The sequence below is a fragment of the Colias croceus genome, chromosome 23, assembly GCF_905220415.1.
Source record: "Colias croceus chromosome 23, ilColCroc2.1".
NCBI classification, from domain to species: domain Eukaryota; kingdom Metazoa; phylum Arthropoda; class Insecta; order Lepidoptera; family Pieridae; genus Colias; species Colias croceus.
In genome coordinates this window covers 6,090,687-6,117,544 of record NC_059559.1, presented here as the reverse complement: position 1 = coordinate 6,117,544, position 26,858 = coordinate 6,090,687, and the positions used below count along the sequence as shown (strand labels likewise).

Here is a 26,858-nt window from a genome sequence, read left to right as displayed (position 1 = left end):
AGTAACAGACAGACAGACAGAGTTACTTTCGCATTTATAATATTAGTATGGATAAAATTGATGAGTCTGTTTTATCTCAGGAACTACTAAATCGATTTCAAATATTTTTTTGAAGTATAATATCTATGCGTGATTCTTTCCTTTGAATATATGAACTCTAATGAGCACTAAGTAGCTATGGAGAAAACCACGGTCACAAAACAATGAGAACATTAAAAAAAAGACGTGTGGCACTCGGGGACTAGGAGTAATAGTGTTCTGTGCTCGGGGACTGTCGCATATATACAGTGTTATCTATGACTGTCGCGGTAAAGCTATTGCATAGCATGCCTTCAAGGTTCAAGCCACACCTCTGTGCCCGTCGGAGAGGGGAGCGTGAGGTTTTTTTTCGTTACGGAATTTCTGGATTCGGTCCCCGCGCTCAAGGCCCGCGATAGAAGCTATGCAATAGCTTAAAAATTGCCTATTTTAGACCCTGAGTTGTCGATTATTTTCATTCCAACTTTCATACAAATCAATGCTGTAGTTTAGTTGTATCATAACATACATTCGCATTGAGAAAATATTAAACAACAAATTTGATCGCGAGGCGAGATAATTCTTCAGAGGCCTTGCCGGGCCGACGAAAATCTTCCCATCTATTCCACAACATCTTTTGAGATGATAATATATACATCCATAACCCAGTGCTGAATGTTCTCCTAGAACAGATTGCATTCATACATACGAAATAAGACACATTAGACTAAAATAATACTTAACATGAGTAGAATTATACATTCGATTGCTCTGGCTGGATCAAGATTGCGTCGAATCCCGCTTCGTGATCGTTCTTTTCTATTCTAAAGAAAATCTCATTTATAAAGATTTTGATTGCTATAAAACTAAATATCAAAGAAAATCTCATTTATAATAAGCAAAGTATAACAAACCATTACTATACACTGTGTTGTGTGATATACAATTGTTTATTGTAATCTATACATATAATAAATCTGTAGAAGGGTCAATTCTGTACATTGAAAATATTGAAAAAATAAATACCAGGGGGTGTTACTGGATCGATACCAAACCCAAATATGTGATTTAAAAAATTTTTGTCTGTCTGTCTGTTTGTCTGTCTGTCTGTCTGTCTGTATGTGAAGGCATCACGTGAAAACTAACGGTTCGATTTCGATGAAACTTGGTATAATTATACCTTATTATCCTGGGCGTAAAATAGGATACTTTTTATCCTGGAAAAATACGTAGAAAAAAATTAATCTTAACTTTTCAGTTTTATAGACGTTGTTCTGTAGAACCGCGAACACACGTTGCGTATTATTATAGGCCTAGCCGTATTTGGGTCCAATAGATATTTATAAGATGTTTAATTGTCAGAGTTACTCAAAATGGAGAAATAAACCATCCACGCGAAGACCGACATCCGCGCGGACGGAGTCGCGGGCGGAAGCTAGTTTATAATAAACTAGCTGCTCCGCGCGGTTTCACCCCCGTGGCTCCTCTCCTCTCCTGTTGATCGTAGCGTGATGATATAATATAGCCTATAGCCTTCCTCGATAAATGAGCTATCGAACACCGAAATATTTTTTCAAATCGGACCAGTAGTTCCCGAGATTAGCGCGTTCAAACAAACAAACAAACTCTTCAGCTTTATACCTAATATTAGTATAGATTTGCATGCTCAATTACAAGCCAGAATGTTTAAGAGTCTATGTAATCTGTACCTACCTACCTAACATCTTTGTAAATCTACATTCTACAAATAAAGAAATATGAATTTTAATTTGTTATATTAGTAGGTATGGCTATTGGCTATAATCAAATCAAAGCTAAGGACGTAGTTAATATAATATGCTACCGGTTGTAGCATTCCCACGCTTGTTTACCGACGAGGTAGGGCTTATTGAATAAAACAGGGTACAATCGTTGTGAAAAGTGAAATAATTGTAATTTTAGCTATCGCCTGATGTATCACTACATACATACTTAGTATAAAACAAATTCGCTGTCGCAGTCTCCGTCCCTGTATGATTTTAAGCGTGATTTTTGGCAGAGTGATTAAATGCTTATGTTTAAGGATATATTTTTTTAAGTTTCATACTTAAAAAAATATATCCTACGAAGCAGCGCGCCCATAGATAGTATTTAGATACTATGCGGGTTTTCCTTTGAAAACTCGGACGAAGCCGCGGGCGGAAATCTAGTAAATAATATAAATAAAAAAAACATTAACATTAAGGTCTACAGATATCGCTGTAGTGCTGATACATGTAAATATGGCCCTTCCCTTATGCGTCGCAACGACAATAATTGATGACGTCACAGCGCAGTAGTTTACTATGCAAACATATTTTTTCAGTTAATTATTGTAAAAATTAACAAAATTAAATATTTTTTTTGTAATTGATAGAGCAAATCGGGAGCAATTTTTTTGCAAAAATTTTTTTTATGAAAAGTGAATATAATTTATCATTCTATAAGGAAATCAAGTTTTCAGTATTTGGATTTTTTTTTAAATTAATTATAAATAAACTAATAATTATAGAAGTGGAGCAATTACAGATTCTGATGGAGCATGGAGCAATTTTTTGAGATATTAATAATTAAAAAAAATAAACTTTCCGCGCTAACTTCCTTCCGGTATGTTTAACTTTATTTTTTACGCGACTGTACAAGATAATGTATTAAATCACGTAACCCCTTTGTTTAGCGGCTCACCCTTCCATATTCTAATAATTTATTTAAGAAAACCATAGCCCGTCTAAATCATATTTCATATCAAAGGCTACCGTCTTGAAATGTCCGTATAGCAGTAACGGCAAGTCATATTGGCGCCATTTTTGTTTCTTTTTTTTTAAAGAATTTTGATTATTGCCAGTAGAAAAAGAAAAAAAAATGTTTTATTTAAATTTTTAAATATTTAATAGTGATGTTTGAAAGATTAAGAATTATTTTTTACATTTGTTTAACGTTGTTAATACCATTTTTATTACAAGAATACATATCAATAATACTTATTAGTAAAATCGGTCGTTGTAAAACCTGCCGATCGTGTACAAATTGATTTTTATTACAAAATTTAACAATGGAAGTGTATTTTTTATTTTTATTAATTTTCTTCATCAATTTGGGTTGCATTGTTTCTGAGGCTAGTTTGAGATATGGTAAGTAAAATAATTATTTTTATTCAAAACCGGAAGGCACTAGCTTTCAAATAAATAAAAATCATCAATATCGGTTCACCCAGTCGAAAGTTCTGACAAACACTAAAAAGATAAAAAATGTATTCGACTTCAGAACCTCCTCTTTTTCTTAAAGTCGATTGATAAATATAAAGCAGTAGATGGTTTTATGGATAAACCGTAGTTAACATTCGTTTATTGTATTTCCTTGAAAATTATTAACTATGAATTAATTGTTATTAAAATTATTGCAGTATTTATAATAGAAAACCATGATTTGGATCTGCCAGAACAGATAGGCAAAGCTATCAAATTAACAGAAGAAACAAAGTCGGGACTTCAAATAAAAGACGATATCATTGTATTGGACAGAGAAAATGAAGAAGACGCATATAATAAATGTAGGCATTTAAAATATTTAAGAATTATTTGTAGATTTTTGAAGTGATGACGTAATAAAAATTAGATGAAGAAAGACAGAAGAACTCAAATTTGCCAAGTTTCATTGAGTACCTAGTTTCAGCGTGGTAAGCCTTGAGCATACAGATTACCTACAGACTGACAGACAGGCATATTCCTACATATTCCCTCCAAAACTTTCGTGTTTATAATAGCTGTAGGCTTAATAGTGTTCGGTGCAATGACCACCGAACACCCTAGTCAGCAATACTAGGTATCGCGGGCGGCGTTTAACATAAATTTAAGTCAGTCCACAATCAACAGTCCACAAAATAACATATTACCGTCGCGACGCGTAACATTAACATTAACATTAAACATATAACATAATTATAACATTTATTTAACATAATAATTAACATATAATATAATAATTAACAATAACAGTAACAATTAAGTAACAAGTAAAAGTGTAATAGCAGTGATTCTAGCAATAAATTAATTAGTGCATTTTTAGTTTGATTTTATAACAAATCCCTCCAACACTAGCCACGCAGCCCACCACTGGGTCTATCGCCCTACAAATAGCTCCAACTTATTTACTTTGCTTTATGCTGCTTCTTTCCATCTGCATCTATTTTTATTAATTCTATTTATGTAAGAACTAAAGGAATCAATATATTTTTTTTACCTATATTACGACTCTTATTCGTTTTATAGTATGCGCGTCATTATCAAAAGGAGTATCAATAATCATAGATCTATCTTGGTCGCCCTGGGAAATGATTATGAATTTAGGTCTACCAATAATAAGAACACTATTAGATTCGCAACAGCTTGTGACTGCAATAGATAAATATTTGGAATCAAGGAATGCTTCAGATGCAGCTATATTGGTTGAAAGTGAGAGTGGTAGGTTGAATTACGTATTGTAAATTAAATGTTCTATTAATATTGTCTTCTTTTAATTACTTAAGTTTTGTTACATTGCCTTTTTTTATTGTAGTTTGTTTAATATGTGTTTTATAGGGATATCTTTGTACATAGCTTCATTGAAGTAGATTTTTTCATCCCCCTTCTCCAAGATCTAAAACTAAACACATTTCTTATACAGAAATATTCTATTATAATTTTTTGATAAAGAATCTAATTCGTAAATAATGTCGATTATTGAGCTACGTAAATTCAAATAATAATGAAGCTCTATAATTTATCTATCATAAATTTAAATTTACTTTTAGATGTCGATAGAACGTTATACACCCTTCTCGGTAACTCAAACATACGTGTGTGGGTGCACGCTGGCCTAACTAGAGATTCTGCCAAATCTCTAAGCAAAATGCGACCTGAACCAAGCTTCTATGTTATCCTGGGAGACCATAGCTTCGTTACTACTACATATAAACGAGTGAGTTTCACACGGTGTTCCACAGGGATCAATGTTTGGTACTGTGCTATTAACTTTTTATGTAATTGTAGAATTGTGACTGTGATAAAAATGTATAATTAAATGAGAATAATGTTAAATAGGCTGTCAAGGAAAGATTAGTAAAGAGAGATTATCGTTGGAATCTCGTTGTAACCGACTATGAAACACTGGACCCGGCGCAGTTAATTCTACCCACTGTTCTTCTTCAGCTAGATTCAACTGAATGCTGCAAGTTACTTGGTATGAGCGAGTGTACTTGTTCTGAAAATATGCAGGTATATTAAAAGAAATGCTTTTGTTATTTTTCAATAAAAATGTTATACGTTTGAGAGATATATGTTATTTTTCTCTTTGAATACATATTAAGTTATTTCAATTAGATTTTGAATACATAATTTGATTACGGAATAAATATTAAAGGACGTAATTACTAATACAATAAGTAATATATTAATAATAAAAAAGTAATACCTAATAATGATCATTCATCAAAATGTAAAGTAAAAAAAAATGGTTGTCTGTAAAGTCGGTTTACTGACGATAGTTGAAGTAGTTGAACGTGACAACGTCTTAAGGCCGATTGTGTTTCTTTGTCGCTCGTTCCGCGCTCTCGCTTGCACTTCAAGCCTTACGGAACGCCTCAGAGCGAGGTAACGACGCATGAGTCATGTTTTTTCGTGCGTGCAACCGGCTCTATCGAATTATAAGACGTTGTCACGTCAAAAATGCAGCCAATTTAAAAAAGAAAGTTTTCATTTAGTTACTGATTTTACAGAGAAAACAACAAATTTTGAACAATCTAATCAAATACGTAACAGAAACACTAATTAAAATGGATATTGAAGAAGCACCAAAAATCCTATGTGACGATCCACAAAGTGAAAATGGCACAAGAGACCAGTTATATAAGATGTTGCAAGACGAAAATCTAAATAATGAAAGCTTATTCTACTGGAATAGTGATAAGTGAGTTAAATATTGCATTTCAATTTATCATAATCTTCTTAATATATATAAATCTCGTGTCACAATGTTTGTCCTCAATGGACTCCTAAACCACTTAACCGATTATAATAAAATTCGCACACCATGTGCAGTTCGATCCAACTTGAGAGATAGGATAGTTTAAACATGTAGGTACCACGGGCGAAGCCGGGGCGGACCACTAGTCTCTCTATATAAATAAAACTAGCTGTGCTGCGCGGTTTTATCTGCAGTGCTCCGCTCCTGTTAATCTTAGCGTAATGATAGCCTAGCCTTTCTCGATAAATGGGCTATCTAACACCGAAATAATTTTTCAAATCGGACCAGTAATAATTGAGATTAACGCGTTCAAACAAACAAACCCTTTATGATATTATAGGTATAGGTAAAAAACTAATTACGCCTCTATTAATAAAATAATATTTCAGATACATTCTCAACCTCAGATCACGGTATATCCTATCAACCTACAAGCAAGACAAAGGTCTCCAAAAGATAGCTGATTGGTCAGCCACGGAGGAGTACAAGTTACTGCCGGGAGTTGAGTTGGAACCTTTGAGGAATTTCTTCAGGATAGGAACGTATCCTGTAGGTTTTTCTGCAATTTATTGGTGTGGTTGTTTATTGGCTATGTGTCATATGATAGTAATTTTGTAAAAAAAAATGTCTATTCATTAAAAACTTAATTGAAATGAAATCTTTGGTTGGATCTATTTGGTTTTTGGTAAAAAAATCGAATTAATCGTCTGTAGCCTAAAATCCTAATAAAAGTGAATTATCACCATTTAAACCAAAGTCGCATTTTTTTATTATTTTCGCTAAAAAAATGAGAGTGTAAACCAAATAAACATAAAGTTAAAGTCCCTACATAGGTAGTACATCACTACATAGTATAAAACAAAGTCGCTTTCTCTGTCCCTATGTCCCTTTGTATGCTTAAATCTTTAAAACTACGCAACGGATTTTGATGCGTTTTTTTAATAGATAGAGTGATTCAAGAGGAAGGTTTTAGTATATAATTTATGAGGTTTTAAACAAAGCGGGCGAAGCCACGGGCGGTAAGCTAGTATACTGATATACTTGAAAAACTCTCTAAAGAATATATTTTCCAATAATTTCTGACTGTTCGGAGCTGGCGCCGCGGCCGTGGAAAAAAAAAATAAACCTAAGTAGGTACTTACTATTTTTGTGGGTTAAAAGATGAAGCGATTTTATGAATGTTGACGACGCGGTTGGCGCAGTGGTAAAGTAACTGCCTACTGAGCCGACGGTCCCGGGTTCGATCCCCGGTCGGGGCAAATATTTGTGTGATGAACTCAATTATTTGTTTTTGGGTCTGGGTGTTATTATCTATATATGTATTTATTAAATATTATATTTATCGTCGCCTATTACCCACAACACAAGCCTTAATTGAGCTTACTGTGGGACTAGGTCGATTTGTGTAATAATGTCCTATAATATTTATTATTTATTTAATGTTAATGTACAGTTTAAAATATTTTGAAATTTGAATATTAATAACACTTTTTTTATTATTAGGCAGTACCTTGGACGTTACAAAAGCTAGACCCAGAAACCGGACAACCCATGTTCACAGAAGATGGTGAACCAATGTATTATGGCTATTGCATTGACTTGATTGATAAAATTGCGGAGGTATATATATACTTTTTAAGCTTTTGATTCTTATTTTTAAAGTGAAACTTTTTTACATCATACATTACATCGTCTCAAACTTTTTGGTCTGTGTAGCGCATGTCGCGTGACGCACGATACGTACGATAATTATCGTACAAATACGATAATTTTTAGTTAAATATCTATACTTAGTGTGAAAAAAAGTTTCACTTTTACCGTGGTTTCATAAAACCACACGACATTTTTTTTCATTTGTGGCGACACGTACTTATAGTTATACCTAAATGTGTGAAAATGATGACAGCGCAAGATGCGACTTGCGAGCGTGCGTTGTGTTACAATTTTATTTCATACAATAAACCAGTTGATATCTAGCGTCCGAGCGTTTCACTTGTCTCCTTTATTCACGCAACTTAACATTGGTGACCCCGACGTGATCTCAGCACGATACGATACGTGAAGTGACGTGGCGTGAGAAGTGATATCAACTCGCTATGTTTCCCATGTCAGGAAAACAAGTCGCAGCACCAGCTACGGAACCGACGCCAACACCAGAAAAACGAGATTCAGATAGAGACGCTACATATAAGATGGAGGAAGGACAAGGAGAATTAGCAGCAATCAGCGTCGGTTCTCGCATACCAGAGTTTTGGACTGCAATGCCGAGACTGTGGTTTTTCCAACTAGAAACCATAGTACGCCCGCAAAAGTTAGGAGACGCAGCGAAATACGACCTTGTTATCACCAAATTAGGATGCGAAACACTGCAGCAAATCAGTGATATCTGTTTTTCACCACCTGAAAACAACAAGTACGATGCTATAAAGGAGCGGCTCTTGCAAGTGTATGAAGAAAGTGCAGACAGACAGTTCCAGAAACTAGTAAGTGAAATGGATTTGGGCTCACAAAAACCGTCACATTTACTACGGCGCATGAAGGAACTTGGCCGAAATACCCAAGTTTCTGATAAAACCATCCATAGTTTATGGCTCTCAAGGTTACCATCTTCAGTACGAGCTGTCTTAACCGTGAGTCAAGATCAGACGCTAGACAATCTCGCGAACATGGCAGATAAAATATTGGAAAATATGAAGGGAGAACAGATTGCTGAAGTCCATAGTTCCAGTAGTCAACACCAGTTTCCAGTCAGCGATTTGGTTACTCAGATGCACAAAATGAATTTGGAAATTGCATCACTGCGCGAGGAGGTGAAGGACAGGCGACAACAATACCACCGCAGCCGTTTTCGAGGGTATGGCCGTGGACGAGGAGGATTTCGAGGAAGAGCGCGTTCCAGATCATCGTCAAGACCACGCATGACTCCAGAACATCCAAACTGGTTGTGCAGATACCACTTTCGTTTTCGTGAGCGAGCTCGAGCCTGTGAAAAGCCGTGTGCCTGGAAAGCGCCATCTCGGTCATCTTCACCGGAAAACTAAGTGCGGTACGGATATCGGCGGTGGATCACGTACCTAACAAGAATCACCGTCTTAGTGTATTCGATAAGGAGACCGGAATGACATTTTTAGTGGACACAGGTGCAAATATTTCGGTGGTACCAGTAACACGTAAGCAGAAGCTGTCCGGTGAGTGTTCTAATTATAAACTTTTTGCCGCGAATAATAGCGAAATTAAAACTTATGGTGTAAAAACAATACATTTAAATTTAAATTTAAGAAGGTCTTATCGATGGACATTTGTAATTGCAGACGTAAGCCAACCTATATTAGGAGCGGATTTTTTAGAGTTTCATAATTTATTAGTAGATTTAAGAAATAAGAAACTTGTTGACAGGGTAACTAACTTGAATGTTGTTTGTTCTATAACTAATTCGTCGCAGGCACCAATATGTACGATTATGGATACACACCCGCTTTATAATTTGTTGAAAGAATTTCCTAATATAACAAAACCAGTTTCGTTTAAGGAAACACCTACTCATGCCATTTATCATCATATTGAAACCACTGGTCCACCAGTTTACGCGCGGGCGCGGCCATTGCCGCCAGATAGGTATAGAAGGGTTAAAGAGGAGTTCCAGGTAATGCAAGAGATGGGCATATGCAGGCCATCGAAAAGTCCTTGGGCTAGTCCGTTGCACATAGTACCTAAAAAAGGAGGCGAGATAAGACCAGTAGGTGATTATAGGAGGCTAAACGCTGTTACTATTCCTGATAGATACCCTATTCCGAGACTAAGGGATTTTACTTACCTGTTAGCAAATAAAAAGATATTTTCGCGGATAGACATAAATAGAGCTTATCATTGCATATTAAATCATCCAGACGACATTCCCAAAACTGCGATTATTACACCTTTTGGATTGTTTGAATTTACTAGAATGATGTTTGGCATGCGAAATGCTGCGCAAACGTTCCAAAGATTTATGAATTGTATTGTTTTACAGGGATTTGACTTTTTATTTTGTTATTTAGATGACGTCATTTTAGCAAGTAATAGCTTAGAGGAACATAGGGAACATTTAAAATTAATATTTGAAAGATTTGACAAATATGGTATAACTATTAATTTAAGTAAATGCGATTTTGGTAAGACAGAAATAGAATTTTTAGGCTACAAGGTAAATACAAACGGTATCCATCCATTAGAGAGTAAAGTAAAGGTTATTGAAAATTTTCCTAAACCAAAAACGGTAGAGGAACTACGTAGATTTTTAGGGATGGTCAATTTTTATAGGTCACATTTACCTAAAGCCGCAGAAAATCAAGCTATATTAAATTCATTTATACATGGTTCAAAGAAACGCGATAATACTGTAATTACGTGGAATGAGTCAGCTGACAAAGCATTTTTGGAATGTAGGCGACAGTTACGACATGCTGTAACGTTAGCGCATCCGTTGCCCGATTGCGAGTTAGCACTTTTTACTGACGCCTCGAACACATGCATAGGTGCGGTTTTGCAACAATTTGTTAATAATGAATGGCAACCATTAGGTTATTTTTCCAAAAAGATCACAGATTCCCAACAGAAATACTCCGCATATGATCGCGAATTATTAGCTATTTATATGTCAATACAACATTTTCAAAATTTAATAGAAGGGAGACAAATAATAGTCTTTACAGATCATAAACCTTTAACATACGCCTTTACTAAAAAGAACTGTGAGAAAGAGGTAGCTAGGAGAACAAGGCAATTATTATATATAAGTGAGTTTACAACAGACATACGTCACATATCAGGTGAACAAAATGTAGTCGCGGACTGTTTATCACGAATAGAAAGTATATCAGGTCAAAGTGTAATAGATTATAATGAATTAGCGGAAGAGCAGAGTAAAGATAGAGAATTACAAGAGTTAGTCAAGGACAATACGCAATTTAGGGAAATTTTAGTACCGACATGCGATAAGTCAATTGTTTGTAACGTTAGCGGACAGAAAGCTCGTCCTTATTTAACAGAGAAGTTTAGAAAAATCGCTTTTGATATAATCCATAATTTAAGCCATCCCGGTATTCGCACTAGTAGAAAAATGGTAGCAAATAGATATTACTGGCCAGGTATGAATAAAGAGGTAGGGCAGTGGGCGAAAACATGTATTAAATGTCAACGTGCAAAAGTACAACGTCATAACAAATCCGAGTTAGGTACTTTCCCATCATGCCAACGCTTTGAACACATACATGTAGATATAGTAGGTCCGTTACCTAGCACACCTGAGGGCTATAGGTATTTAGTCACGGTTATAGATAGGTTCACGGGGTGGCCGGAAGCTTTTCCTATAAGAGATATACATGCGGAAAAAGTAGCAAAGGTTATATACAATGGGTGGATAAGCAGGTTTGGATGTCCTATCAGGTTGACAAGTGATCGAGGAACCCAATTCGAAAGCAATTTGTTCCAGCAACTAATGAAATTATTTGGAATAAATAAAATAAGAACAACTAGTTTTCACCCAGAGAGTAACGGAAAAGTAGAAAGATGGCACAGATCTCTTAAGGCAGCCCTTATGGCCAGAATGAGTGAGTCAAATAATTGGTTAACAGAGTTAAGTACAGTATTGTTAGGATTAAGAGTAGTTCCACGCGTAGATACTAGTATTAGTGCAAGCGAAATGGTGTATGGTACAAACATAAGAATTCCAGGTGAATTTTTTGAAAATAGCGAACATCATTTTAACGAGGCACATGATTATGTTAAGCATATTAGAAATATAATTAGCAAATTAAGACCTAAATCAATACGTCAATATAATTCTAGAAATATTTTCGTACATTCAGATTTGAAAGAATGCAATCAAGTATTTGTTAGAAATGATACGGTAAGAAAATCACTTCAACCACCTTACGATGGCCCATACAGCGTCATAAGTCGTGGTAATAAAAGTTTTGTTATACAAATGCCAAATAGAAAGGTTAGGATTTCTATCGATAGGTTGAAGCCAGCCTTTATATTAAAAGATGATGTTAATGTGGAGAACAATATTGTTCCGCATAACACTCCTGTATCGAAGTCGGTTCAGCATGCGCCGCCCATAAGCGTAACTAGGAGCGGTCGCGTAATCCGACGACCCGTGCGATTCGCCGATATATAGTACTTCACACGGTCTTTAATTCTAAGCATTATCTGTGCTGTTATTCAATGTATCATACTTGTGTGTTATATACATTTTTTTTTTTTTTTTTTTTACATGTAGCTATCGCGTTTTATACAAATTTTTATATTAATTGTTCACTATACAACGTTTTAAAGTAATTTAGTTTGTTTTTATTGTTTCATATTATTACTGTTTATCATTACATGTTTTACATAAATGTGATTAACATTATATTGTGCATATTTTACATTTTTGTGTACCTATTGCGAAAGAATAAAGTAATACGATAGTTTTTTTTTTACGCATTGAAGATGCCTATTTAGTATTTCGTGTTTTATAATAATTAGTACCTATTTACTAAGTAAGTTATATCGGATTACATAGGTAATAATATGGTCACTCTTTTAGCATTTTTATTAAACTTTATTTATACAGTTCAATCTTGCAATTAGTTAATAATTTATATAATATTTTTTTGTAACAACCTATAGGCCGCAACATTCAAGTAAGGAACCCCAATTAGTAAGTAAGTCTAAGCGAAGCGTTTCATTTTCAAATAGCGATAAGTTCGTACCTCGTACCACACGAAGCGGGCGAGTTACGAAATTATCAAGTAGATTTTTATAAGCGTTGCATATTTTTATGTAGGTCACAGTTACAATGCAATTTACTTACGTCTTATGATATTTGTTTCATTTGCTATCAAACCTCATTAAAAGTACATTACTTATCTTATTTTATTAATATAAAGTAAAATTATTTTCAAAATGGGTAAAAGTTACAGTAAGAACGAAGAAATAATTATAGCTCAAAATGGAGCTAATCAATTGGACTTTAATAATATCGAAAGACACATGAAGAATCATTATTACTTATCTGTTACAGTTCTATTGTTAATTATAATTATTTTATGTTATTTGTGTTGCGGTAAATGTACTGGGAGAGTAAATAAATGTTTTAGAAAGGAGATGGATAATGTTATTCAGAAACGAATGCAGCAAGTTTAAATAGGTATGTAATTTATAAACATAAAATATGTTATATTATGTTCCTAGCTTATTTAAAATGTTTGTAACTAGATAAACTAAATGGTAATGTTTTTGTTTTAGGTTTTTATATATTGTATTGTATAATTTTAACTATTGTTACACATTTTTTTTTTAAAAAAAGGGGGGGAATGTTGTGGCGACACGTACTTATAGTTATACCTAAATGTGTGAAAATGATGACAGCGCAAGATGCGACTTGCGAGCGTGCGTTGTGTTACAATTTTATTTCATACAATAAACCAGTTGATATCTAGCGTCCGAGCGTTTCACTTGTCTCCTTTATATAGAGTTTTTTATAATTCTTGCTAGAAGCTTCTCTGTTTTTTTATATATGTTTCGCGATGAAATATTGTACTGAACTTTTTCAAAAATATTTAGATTTAGATTTAGATAAGTAACATTATATATTACTAGATTTCCGCCCGCGGCTTCACCCTCGTTTGCAAAGGAAAACCCGCATAGTTCCCGTTCCCGTGGGATTTCCGGGATAAAAACTATCCTATGTGTTAATCCAAGTTACCCTCTATATGTGTGCTAAATTTCATTGTAATCGGTTCAGTAGTTTTTACGTGAAAGAGTAACAAACATCCATACATCCATACAAACTTTCGCGTTTATAATATTAGTAGGATAGTTAACTGGCGGACCCGGCGAACTCCGTTTCGCCACCTTACATTTAAATACAAAACGAAATGTTACATAAGGCGCTGTATGTGAAAAATGATTTTCTCGGTTTTCCCGCTTTTCTTTTGAAATGATTCCTGGATTTTCTTTGCTACAAACCTCACGGAGCCAGATCAGCCAGAACCCTTTCCGACGAATGCAAATCCGTGGAAATCGGTTCGTGCGTTCTGGAGATATACTTAGCGTCAGAAAAATCAGACTTATTTTTATTATAGTTAATAATAATAATATGTAATGTTACTTATCTCAATCGTGTGTAAATAAATATATTTAGGACTTCAGAATTTTATTGCCTACCCATTGTTGATATACTTATCATGGATTATAAAGACAATTATTTTTGTTTGTTATTTTTCATACAATAACTAATATGTAATATTAAATGAAATGTAACTGCCTAGTAGTTGTACTTAGATAACAATTCATAACTTCATTTGTATCGACGAAATTCATATTTCATTTTTTTATTACTTAATATTATTTGTATACTTAGTATATTATTATTAGTCTGTGATATTATGTAAATTGTAAAGACATAAGATTTTTTAAACAAATAAATAATAACTATTATGTAATTAGGCAATGGGTTTTGACTATGAGATAGTTACCCCAAAAGTGGGAGACTTTGGCAAGCGCCTCGCTAATGGTACCTGGGACGGTGTTGTCGGAGATCTTATGACTGGGGTAAGTATACTCAAATTCAAATTCAAATTCAAACTCAATCTCAAACACAAACACGAACACGAACACGAACACGAGTCACGAACACGACCACGAACACGAACACGAACACAAACACGAACCCGAACACGAACACGAACACGAACACGATCACGAGCACGAGCACGATCACGATCACGATCACGATCACGATCACGATCACAAACATTAACACAAATTAAAATTCAAACTCAAACTCCAAACACTACACGAACACGAACACGAACACGAACACGAACACGAACACGAACACGAACACGAACACGAACACGAACACGAACACGAACACGAACAAGAACACGAACACGAACACGAACAAGAACACGAACACGAACACGAACACGAGCAAGAGCACGAGCACGAGCACGAGCACGAGCACGAGCACGAGCACGAACACGAACACGAACACGAACACGAACACGAACACGAACACGAACACGAACACGAACACGAGCACGAGCACGAGCACGAGCACGAGCACGAGCACGAGCACGAGCACGAGCACGAGCACGAGCACGAGCACGAGCACGAGCACGAGCACGAGCACGAGCACGAGCACGAGCACGAGCACGAGCACGAGCACGAGCACGAGCACGAGCACGAACACGAGCACGAGCACGAGCACGAGCACGAGCACGAGCACGAACACGAACACGAACACGAACACGAGCACGAGCACGAGCACGAACACGAACACGAACACGATCACGAACACGATCACGATCACGATCACGATCACGAACACGATCACGATCTCGATCACGATCAAGATCACGATCACAAACATTAACACAAATTCAAACTCAAACTCCAAACACTAACACGAACCCGAACACGAACACGAACACGAACACGATCACGAGCACGAGCACGATCACGATCACGATCACGATCACAAACATTAACACAAATTCAAATTCAAACTCAAACTCCAAACACTACACGAACACGAACACGAACACGAACACGAACACGAACACGAACACGAACAAGAACAAGAACACGAACACGAACACGAACACGAACACGAACACGAACACGAACTCGAACTCTTTGTTTGAACGCGCTAATCTCGGGAACTACTGGTGCGATTTGAAAAATTATTTCGGTGCTAAATAGCCCACTTCTTTGGCAAGATTATAAGATACGAACACGAACACGAACACGAACACGAACACGAACACGAACACGAACACGAACACGAACACGAACACGAACACGAGCACGAGCACGAGCACGAGCACGAGCACGAGCACGAGCACGAGCACGAGCACGAGCACGAGCACGAGCACGAGCACGAACACGAACACGAACACGAACACGAACACGAACACGAGCACGAGCACGAGCACGAGCACGAGCACGAGCACGAGCACGAGCACGAGCACGAGCACGAGCACGAACACGAACACGAACACGAACACGATCACGATCACGATCACGAGCACGAGCACGAGCACGAGCACGAGCACGAGCACGAGCACGAGCACGAGCACGAACACGAACACGAACTCTTTGTTTGAACGCGCTAATCTCGGGAACTACTCGTGCGATTTGAAAAATTATTTCGGTGCTAAATAGCCCACTTCTTTGGCAAGATTATAAGATACGAACACGAACACGAACACGAACACGAACACGAACACGAACACGAGCACGAGCACGAGCACGAGCACGAGCACGAGCACGAGCACGAGCACGAGCACGAGCACGAGCACGAGCACGAGCACGAGCACGAACACGAACACGAACACGAACACGAACACGAACACGAACACGAACACGAACACGAACACGAACACGAACACGAACACGAACACGAACACGAACACGAACACGAACACGAACACGAACACGAACACGAACACGAACACGAACACGAACACGAACACGAACACGAACACGAACACGAACACGATCACGATCACGATCACGAGCACGAGCACGAACACGAACTCGAACTTTTTGTTTGAACGTGCTAATCTCGGGAACTACTGGTGCGATTTGAAAAATTATTTCGGTGCTAAATAGCCCACTTCTTTGGCAAGATTATAAGTTACGAACACGAACACGAACACGAACACGAACACGAACACGAACACGAACACGAACACGAACACGAACACGAACACGAACACGAACACGAACACGAACACGAACACGAACACGAACACGAACACGAACACGAACACGAACACGAACACGAACACGAACACGAACACGAACACGAACACGAACACGAACACGAACACGAACACGAACACGAACACGAACACGAACACGAACACGAACACGAACACGAACACGAACACGAACACGAACACGAACACGAACACGAACACGAACACGAACACGAACACGAACACGAACACGAGCACTAGCACTAGCACGAACACGAACACGAACACGAACACGAACACGAACACGAACACGAACACGAACACGAACACGATCACGATCACGATCACGATCACGATCACGATCACGATCACGATCACGAGCACGAGCACGAGCACGAGCACGAGCACGAGCACGAGCACGAGCACGAGCACGAGCACGAGCACGAGCACGAGCACGAGCACGAGCACGAGCACGAGCACGAGCACGAGCACGAGCACGAGCACGAGCACGAGCACGAGCACGAGCACGAGCACGAGCACGAGCACGAGCACGAGCACGAGCACGAGCACGAGCACGAGCACGAGCACGAGCACGAACACGAACACGAACACGATCACGAACACGAACACGAACACGAACACGAACACGAACACGAACACGAACTCGAACTCTTTGTTTGAACGCGCTAATCTCGGGAACTACTGGTGCGATTTGAAAAATTATTTCGGTGCTAAATAGCCCACTTCTTTGGCAAGATTATAAGATACCAAAATCGTTGAATTACTCCATGACGTTACGGTATTGTTATTTGTTATGATGAGACCATTCTTAACGCGCCTTCAACGCGCCTAAAGAAGTTTCACTTCAAAAATATATTAAAATTTCCTAACCTTCTGTTACTAGGAAAATTTTTTTTCCTAAAAGTCAATAGATAATATATAGGTTTTTCGTGATTTTTACCGAAACGGTAAGTTTTATCATATAACCACTTTTACCCAAATTGTAGATCATAAAATTATCTATACAAAAGAATCAATACATTATTTTCCTAAGATGTAGCTTCCTACCATTTTCTAAGATATAACGATTTATAAACTTATCCCATCCTTATTAAATGCAAACGTTTCTTAAATCACTTCACACCTAAATGATTTTATGATAAAACTTATCGTTTCAACATAAATCGCGAAATCTCCTAATTTTTTTTTTATTTATAATCTGGAATATGTTTTTTAATTCACGTACCGGAATGACAGTTAATTTTGTATTTTTTTTAATAATCCTTTGAACAATTTTAGCAGCGTTTCAAATGAATATTACCTATATAAAAAAATAAGGAAAACAAGTTTCCTCAAAAGACCATATAATACAAGATTGGTCAGAAGTAACTTTTTTGTAAAATGTATAAAAAAATGGAGCAAAAATTTTACATAGAAATTTTCTCATTTCTTATTACTTCTTTAAGTTTCAATTTAGGGCAAAAACATATTTAAGGGAAAAAAATTGTATACCTAGTTTGGTTTCAAAGGGCCCCCAATTCTTGTGTGCCCAAGGGCCCCGGCATAGTCTAAGACGGCCCTGCCCAGGACCACTCGGTGCTACGCTCACGCGTCAACCACTGTACCAAGGAGGCGGTCAACCTAACTGCTATAGTATAGGTTCTTAAAATGTAAAATATTTTAGGAAACAGATATGTCAATAGCAGCGTTAACGATGACGGCGGAAAGAGAGGAAGTTATAGACTTTGTGGCTCCATACTTCGATCAAACCGGGATTCTTATTGGTGAGTGCAATCTTAGAGAACAAGAAAAATTACTGATCAAATCACTAGGTATGTTTGACTAAAACGTATCTTGAAATATAGGATAACAGACAATAACTGACTAAATATGACTAACACACATCTTGAATTACTTGTAAGAAACATAAATCGATAAAATATTGTTTTTGGTCTATGACGTTGACGTCTTATTACTGCATTTCGGGTCACACCTTCTCATAGTCCAAAATACCATAAAAATACGAAATATTTTTCAACAACAGCTAACTAGGTAACTACATCACTATTCAAAAAAATTTTTAGTAACCTTTTTGAATCGCCTATTTACAGTCACCTGTAGGTACCTATGTTTCATTACTTACTCCTTTAGACTCGATTTTTGCCCACTTTAAACGTATATCTATATCTATACATAATATAATAAATCTGTAGAAGGGTCAATTCTGTACATTGAAAATTTGAAAAAATAAATACCAGGGGGTGTTACTGGATCGATACCAAACCCAAATATGTGATTAAAAAAATTTTTGTCTGTCTGTCTGTCTGTATGTGAAGGCATCACGTGAAAACCATCGGTTCGATTTCGATGAAACTTGGTATAATTATACCTTAGCTAGTATTTAATAATTTGAAATAGGATATCTAGGTGACAATAAAACAATTTCATGAGTTTATTTTATTAAAGCGTGTTAGGTACTAATTTTATTATCAGTAATCCGGAAACCGATCCGCAAGACATCCCTCTTCAAGTTCATGACAGTACTCCGCACGGAGGTGTGGCTGAGCATCGTAGCGGCGCTGCTGCTGACCGGCTTCATGATCTGGTTGCTAGAGAAGTACTCGCCGTATTCAGCTAGGAATAACCCGGACGCATATCCTTATCCTTGCAGGTGATAATAGTTAAAATTTAAGAGCTAGCGCGCAAGAGCAACTTTTGTTTCAGCAACTATTTTGTCTCTCCCATCAAATCTATAGGAGGTTGCGACGCTACGTGCGCGCACTTCCTTACTAGCCAATAGAGGTGATGGGAGAGACTAACTAGTTGCGGAGACAAAAGTTGTTCTTGCGCGCTAGCTCTAATGCCGGCACTACACATAGGCCAACGCGTTGGCAAGCGCGTTGGCACATGCACTTGTCCAATGTGTAGAACGGGCGTTCGCGCGCTGGTGGTAGGTATTTGAACGTTGGCCAGCGCGCTTGCGAGCTTGCCGCGCGGTGTCGGAAACATCAAAGGACACTTGTCGCAAGCTTGGCGCACCATCCACACATTGGCCGCGCGATCAGTTTGACTGTAGCAGCGATCAGGAGTGCACGTTTTTTTCTTGCGGCGAATTAACACCTAACTTGACAAAATGGCGAACAATATGAGTAACGAGGAAACATTTAAATTTATTGAGCTCTATCAGAGTTAAAACTGCCTGTGGAACCCAAAAAATAAGTACAATAAAAATAAAAATGTTGTATGTATTAAAAGTGCCAAATAAATAAGGTTCTTGGACATGCCGTTTTCCTCACAATGTTTTACTTCACAAAGAGCATCCTACTTTAATATTATTTTAATATTATAAATGTGAAAGTGTGTTTATTTCTTTGTTTGTTACATCCATTTTGAATCCGTCCGCACATTGGCTCGAACCAAACCATACTGAACGACCTTCCAATGTGTGGATTACTCACAAGCGCGTTTGCAAGCGCACCGCCAGCGCGCTGGCGAATGCGCTGGCATATGTGTAGAGGCGACATAAGAGTAATATGCGATAGCCCTAAAATTGATTTGGAATAAATGTAATGGCTATGGCTATTCATCTTGGTAAGCATTTTAGGAATAAATCTGCTTAATAATATCGGCTAATCTTATCCTTTCTTAATTTAAATGGAAACCAAATAAAAACCTAAGTAGGTTTTTATCTTATACCGTAATTTTCATTATCCATATAATATATCTGACACAAAAATAAAAATATACTTAGAGTACAACTGTTCGATACAATTTAACAAATTTTTTAAATAGGTAGGTATACAATTTTTAATAAATAATCATGTTTGTGTCTTGTGAGTTTTCTTATTTCTATACCTCAGGCCCGAATAGCTGAATTTTCGTTGACCGCCTAACCCCCCTTAATATTTCAGAGAGTTCACACTAAAAGAGAGTTTCTGGTTCGCGCTAACATCGTTCACGCCGCAAGGGGGCGGGGAAGCGCCAAAAGCGCTGTCCGGTCGAACGTTGGTCGCAGCGTATTGGCTATTCGTCGTTTTAATGTTGGCAACATTTACCGCCAATTTGGCGGCGTTTTTGACAGTTGAAAGGATGCAGGTATATGATTTATGTAGCTTCATTATTATTTAACTAGCTTTCCGCCCGCGGCTTCGCCCGTTTTGTCTAAAACATAATAAATAATATACTAAAACCTTCCTCTTGAATCACTCTATATACCTACTACAAAAAACCGCATCAAAATCCGTTGCGTAGTTTTAAAGATTTAAGCATACATAGGGACATAGGGACAGAAAAAGCGACTTTGTTTTATACTATGTACCTAGTGATAATATTTATTTTAATATTAAGCAAAAAAATGAACTTATTTGTAACTATTAACTAAAAAAAAAATACATAAATTTCCATGTCGTATCCTACTCAATATCATAAATGTGAAAATAACTATGTCTGTCTGTCTGTTTGGCTCTTCCTCACGTCACAACCACTGAACTGATTTATCTGATATTTGCTACAGAGATACTTTGAGATGTGAGAAAGGACATAGGATAGTTTTGAACCCGGAAATCCTACGACTATGGGAACTATGCGTGTTTTCCTTTCCTACGCGGGTGAAGCTGCGGGCGGAAAGCTAGTATTATATGAATTTCCACAGATTATGTAAATAAGTGGAAGATGATATTGTATAAGTTATTCTTAAGTTATTGTATTTGTGTCTACAAAAAGCTCTTCTTTCTAACTTAATATATTATTTGATAAACGATTCTTTCTTCGTTAAAATTTATATTTTTAGTTTCATGGCATTCAAATGCTTTATAAATATAAATTTATGAGGCGGGACTCGAACCCGAATATAATAAATTCGATTGCTCAGGCGGGTCACGAGTGGCTGAGTTGGTCACGCATCCGCCCCGGAATAGCGCGAAAGGATGCGGGTTCGAGTCCCGCTGAGTGATCGAATTTTTTCTATTCTTTATAAATTTAGATTCTTCTTTTTATTAAACAGACTCCTGTGTCATCACTAGAACAGCTAGCGAGACAGTCCCGTATAAACTATACCGTAGTAGAAGGGTCTACAGTACACCAATATTTTATCAATATGAAGTTTGCTGAAGACACTTTGTACAGGTAAACTAGCGGTTCACCCCGGCTTCGCTTGTATATACATAGTACTCAGGGATCGTGTACATATCGAATGATGAAATAATTTTTGAAATTGGTTCAGTAGTTCCTGAGATTAGTGTGTTCAAACGAACAAACTTGAAACATCGTTTGATTTACAGATTCCCAGATGTAAGGAATAAAATAAGATACTACTAGAGCGGAAATAATGGTATAAAAAGGAAATATAAAAATTGATTAAAAATTTATGGTTTTTGTTAGTAGATAATAGATATCATTAAAGTTTTTTGTTTCCAAAAACAATAAAAATAAAAGAAATGGAACTACTAAAATAAATATAGCTTAATAATTTAATATTCTCAAATAAAACTACCGTTTTTTTTGCGAATTGTAGTTAAAATTACAGTTTCTTCAAAAAACAAAAAGTACACGTGTCAGAAGTGAAACTTCTTTGGCCAGGTGGCCTGTCGGTATTGCCATGACGCGACCTTGAAATTTTACTCTCAACGCGCCTAAAGAAGTTTCACTTCAAAAAAACAAAACTACATTAAAAGTATAACTGATAATTAATAAATTATTTATTTCCAGAGTATGGAAGGAGATAACTCTAAACGCGACATCTGACCAAGCCCAATACCGAGTATGGGACTATCCCATCAGAGAGCAATATGGACACATACTACTGGCAATCAATGCTTCAGGTATTTGTATTATTATATAACACTAGCTAAGCTTCACGGTTTCACCCGCATTACTTCACTCCTGTTGGTCTTAGCGTGATGAAATATAGCCTATAACCTTCCTCGATAAATGGGCTATCTAACACTGAAATAATTTTTCAAATCGGACCAGTAGTTCCTGAGATTAGCGCGTTCAAACAAACAAACTCTTCAGCTTTATAATATTAGTATAGATAGGTACGAAAGTTTGTGCGGATGATGTATGTGTATGTGTGTGTTTGTTACTCTTTCACGCAAATACTACTCAACCGATTTTAATGAAATTTAGCACAAATTAAAACTATCTCCGTATAAATACATATGTTAATAACAATACTATTAATTAATGAATTCATGATATATGTAAATGATTAACACATAAGATAGGTTTTATCCCGAAAAACCCACGGGAACGGGTTTTTCTTGAAAAACGCGGGCAAAGGGTTAGTTTAGGATCATTGTATTTTTAACTACACATAAGTAGTCGGCTCGCAACTGTCTTTTTGTGGACGTTTGGAAAAAGTAAATTCACGGTATCACTTGTACATACGTAATATATTATATATTATTAGTCTGTGTTATCACTACATAGTATTAAACAAAGTCGCTTTTTCTGTCCCTATGTCCCTATGTTCTTATCCTTTTGTATGCTTAAATCTTTTAAACTACGCAACGGATTTTGATGCGGTTTTTTTAATAGATAGAGTGATTCAAGAGGAAGGTTTTAGTATATAATTTATCAGGTTTTAGACAAAGCGGGCGAAGACGCGGGCGTTAAACTAGTATTACAATATGCGGAGCGTTTGTAAACGAAATAATACAATTTTCCTGCGACTTATCTATTCTTGAATTTGTTTAAACATTTTAATACTTAAAACTAAAAATTAAAACAACTATTTCTTACAGGACCAGTTCCAGACGCTTTAACAGGATTCCAGCAAGTGAACGAACATACAGAAGCAGATTTTGCGTTCATACACGATTCCGCTGAAGTCAAGTTAGTGAGGAAATCTATACATACATAATATAATAAATCTGTAGAAGGGTCAATTCTGTACATTGAAAATATTGAAAAAATAAATAGCAGGGGGTGTTACTGGATCGATACCAAACCCAAATATGTGATTAAAAAAATTTTTGTCTGTCTGTCTGTCTGTCTGTCTGTCTGTCTGTATGTGAAGGCATCACGTGAAAACTAGCGGTTCGATTTCGATGAAACTTGGTATAATTATACCTTATTATCCTGGGCGTAAAATAGGATACTTTTTATCCTGGAAAAATACGTAGAAAAAAATTAATCTTAATTTTTCAGTTTTATCCATAGACGTTGTTCCGTAGAACCGCGAACACACGTTGCGTATTATTATAGGCCTAGCCGTATTTGGGAATTGGGTCCAATAGATATTTATAAGATGTTATTGACAGAGGTACTCAAAATGGAGAAATAACCATCCACGCGAAGACCGACATCCGCGCGGACGGAGTCGCGGGCGGAAGCTAGTATAACATAATGTTGATTATCGTTACAATTAAGACTTGTAAAAAAAACAAACAATAAAAACCAGTTCAAAACAAAACCAGGCAAAACTAGTTTGTCCTCAAATCGAGTTTGGTCGGCAACATATTCTTTTAAATTCTTGAAATTATAAAAATAACAAACATAGAATACTATAAGTAAATCAAAAATTTCCGGGATTGCGTCATTTTCCCGGGATAAAAAGTTGCCTCTTTCTCGTTCATTGGCCGATTTGGTCAGGCATCCGCCCCGGAATGGCGCGAAAGTATGCAGGTTCGAGCCCCGCCTCGTGATCGAATTTTTTCTATTCTTTATAAATTTATATTTATAAAGCATTTAAATGCCATAAAACCAAAAATATCAAATTCAACGTAGTAATAATTTTCCCAGATACGAAATAACCCGTAACTGCAACCTAACCGAGGTTGGCGAGGTATTCGCTGAGCAGCCCTATGCGATAGCCGTCCAGCAGGGCTCCAGGTTACAGGAGGACCTGTCCAGAACTCTGCTGGACTTGCAGAAGGAAAGGTTCCTGGAGCAACTGGCTTCTAAGTGAGTTCATCATCTATACAGGGTGTATTTTTGAGACGGGTCAATAAGGGCAGGTACCTTAACTATTACCATGGACGAATATAATATACAGGACCCTGCTTGACCTGCAGAAGGAGCGGTTTCTGGAACAGCTGGCTTCTAAGTGAGTAGTAAAAAAATAATAATTTTGAATATTATAAAAGCATAACATAGTTTTTTTGCACACACTACAATATGCGCATTTTTGAAAAAGTGACTTTCCGTTTTTGTTGTCGTTGGTTATATTCATTCCCTGTTTCAAATCTTCTCGTATATGTTTTTGAAATAAAGTAACCTACGTTTACGTTTAGTGTTCAACTTTTTTGGATTTTAACACTAGCTGACCCGACAGACGTTGTTCTGTTTTCGCGAAAATTGACGTCAAACCCGTTTATGGCCGTTATGTTTTCGCTTTTCCTTAAAATAAAAACACATCAAAATAAGAATTATCGAAATCGGTCTAGCCGTTCACGCGTAATGCCGTGACTCAGGAAAACAGAGATGCATTTTTATGTATAAATATTATTAATAGACATTATTTTATTTTTGTAGGTATTGGAATGAAACGGCTCGTCAATCATGCCCTGATGCAGACGAATCCGAAGGAATAACATTAGAAAGTTTGGGTAAAACATTGTTTATATTCAAAATTAAACATTTTTTATTGTATTTTGTATCATCATAATATTATTACAGAAAATTCTGATTGGCAGTCTTTTCTACAAAAAAATATATGTTTAGTTATAGATGATTTAATTAAATAACATTCTTCCTTTATCATACAATCTGTGCTAATAGTAATGAAATAAATGGTAAGGGCGTAGGGATGTGACGACCCCATCGCCCACGGTTGGAATATCTCTTGTCTACGTGACAGTAGATATTCCACCCGTGCAATCAGTCAACCCGCAGGACACCTTGTGGCGGGGTGTCGGGGAGTAGCGACCCCGCGGGAACCGAGTGTTCCCGGGGGAGGCCCCTGTCTTCATCTCCGGCTTGCCTTCACCGGCCGGTCGGAGTGAAGCCTGACGAGGACAGGACCCCCACCTCTGGCTTGCCTTAACCGGCCGGCCAGAGTGGAGTCGCGAGAGCTTTTAGCTCGAAGGGTGGATGCGAAGCGTAAGTGGCGAGTGGGCACGTGATGCTGGACCCTCAGGGAGCGCGTGATCGGAGTTTAAAGTCCAGGGACGCCTCTCCACCCTTAGCTGCTCACAATATGTTGCCCCCTTGTCGCACTATTGCAGCGACTTATTTCGGGGGCCCATACAGTGAGAGGGCGAGTCACCACCTGCCAACAATTTTTTGCTATATCTTAGTAGAAAGGCAGGTGCCATAGTCTTCCATAGTCCTTAATTCCGGTCCATTAACATCCCATTCCATAGCCCAGTTTATTTTGTTTCCTTATCTTGCAATAGTCCTACATCGGCCGCGGACTGCCCAGGGCTGTATCTCTATAGTGCAGTCATGGGCAGGCTGCGGCTGGTGTACACAACACATTAAAATTCTCGAAAGGGCCTCTGCGTGTTGGATCCGTGTCCCCACGTAAGCCTTCCAAAGATCCGGGTACCGTCCTTCTGGTGGTACCCGAGTATTATGGAAATGAAATAAATGGTAAAAAAACATAAAAAAACTATTATTAATTTTTTTTTCCAGGCGGCGTATTCATAGCAACCCTATTTGGCCTAGGCCTAGCAATGCTAACACTAGCCTGGGAGGTCTTTTACTACAAGCGTAAGGAAAAAAACAAAATCCAAGCTTTAGACGCTAATTTGGAAAAAGAAGCTTTTCCCGACACTAAAACTTTGCCGAAGAAAATAAAAGAGAGCGTCGGTAAATTAAGAAAAAGAAAGAAAACTGTCAAAACTGTGACAATCGGTGACAGTTTTAAGCCGGCTAAGGGTGTGTCGTATATAAATGTGTATCCACGAAATACGGATTATAGACCATAAGTCTATAGATTTAGAGTTCATTTTGTAGTGTGAGTTATGTAGCATTTTCGAATATTAGTGTGTACACAATAATATGCATTATAGACCTTACCTGTATAGATTTAGAATTCATATTGTATTCTAGACTGCATTATAAATTATGTATATTGAATTATAGACCATAATAGTATGGATTTAGTGACTATATTATAGACTATAGATATTTCGTTTATAA

General features: G+C 37.1%; 1 protein-coding gene across 1 annotated transcript; it reads left to right on the top strand.

Annotated features, from left to right (window-relative positions):
• The first annotated feature begins 1,700 nt into the window (after positions 1 to 1,700).
• Positions 1,701 to 26,786, top strand: LOC123702245 (ionotropic receptor 25a). Its single transcript, XM_045649938.1, has 18 exons — positions 1,701 to 1,716; positions 3,440 to 3,586; positions 4,305 to 4,496; positions 4,826 to 4,992; positions 5,115 to 5,288; positions 5,789 to 5,979; positions 6,426 to 6,585; positions 7,540 to 7,656; positions 14,512 to 14,616; positions 18,457 to 18,556; positions 19,266 to 19,443; positions 20,684 to 20,867; positions 21,775 to 21,896; positions 22,479 to 22,591; positions 23,516 to 23,606; positions 24,516 to 24,677; positions 25,248 to 25,321; positions 26,349 to 26,786. The coding sequence occupies exons 1-18, from the start codon at positions 1,701 to 1,703 to the stop codon at positions 26,642 to 26,644; spliced, it is 2,589 nt and encodes an 862-aa protein (XP_045505894.1). The 3' UTR covers positions 26,645 to 26,786.
• Positions 26,787 to 26,858: the final 72 nt, after the last annotated feature.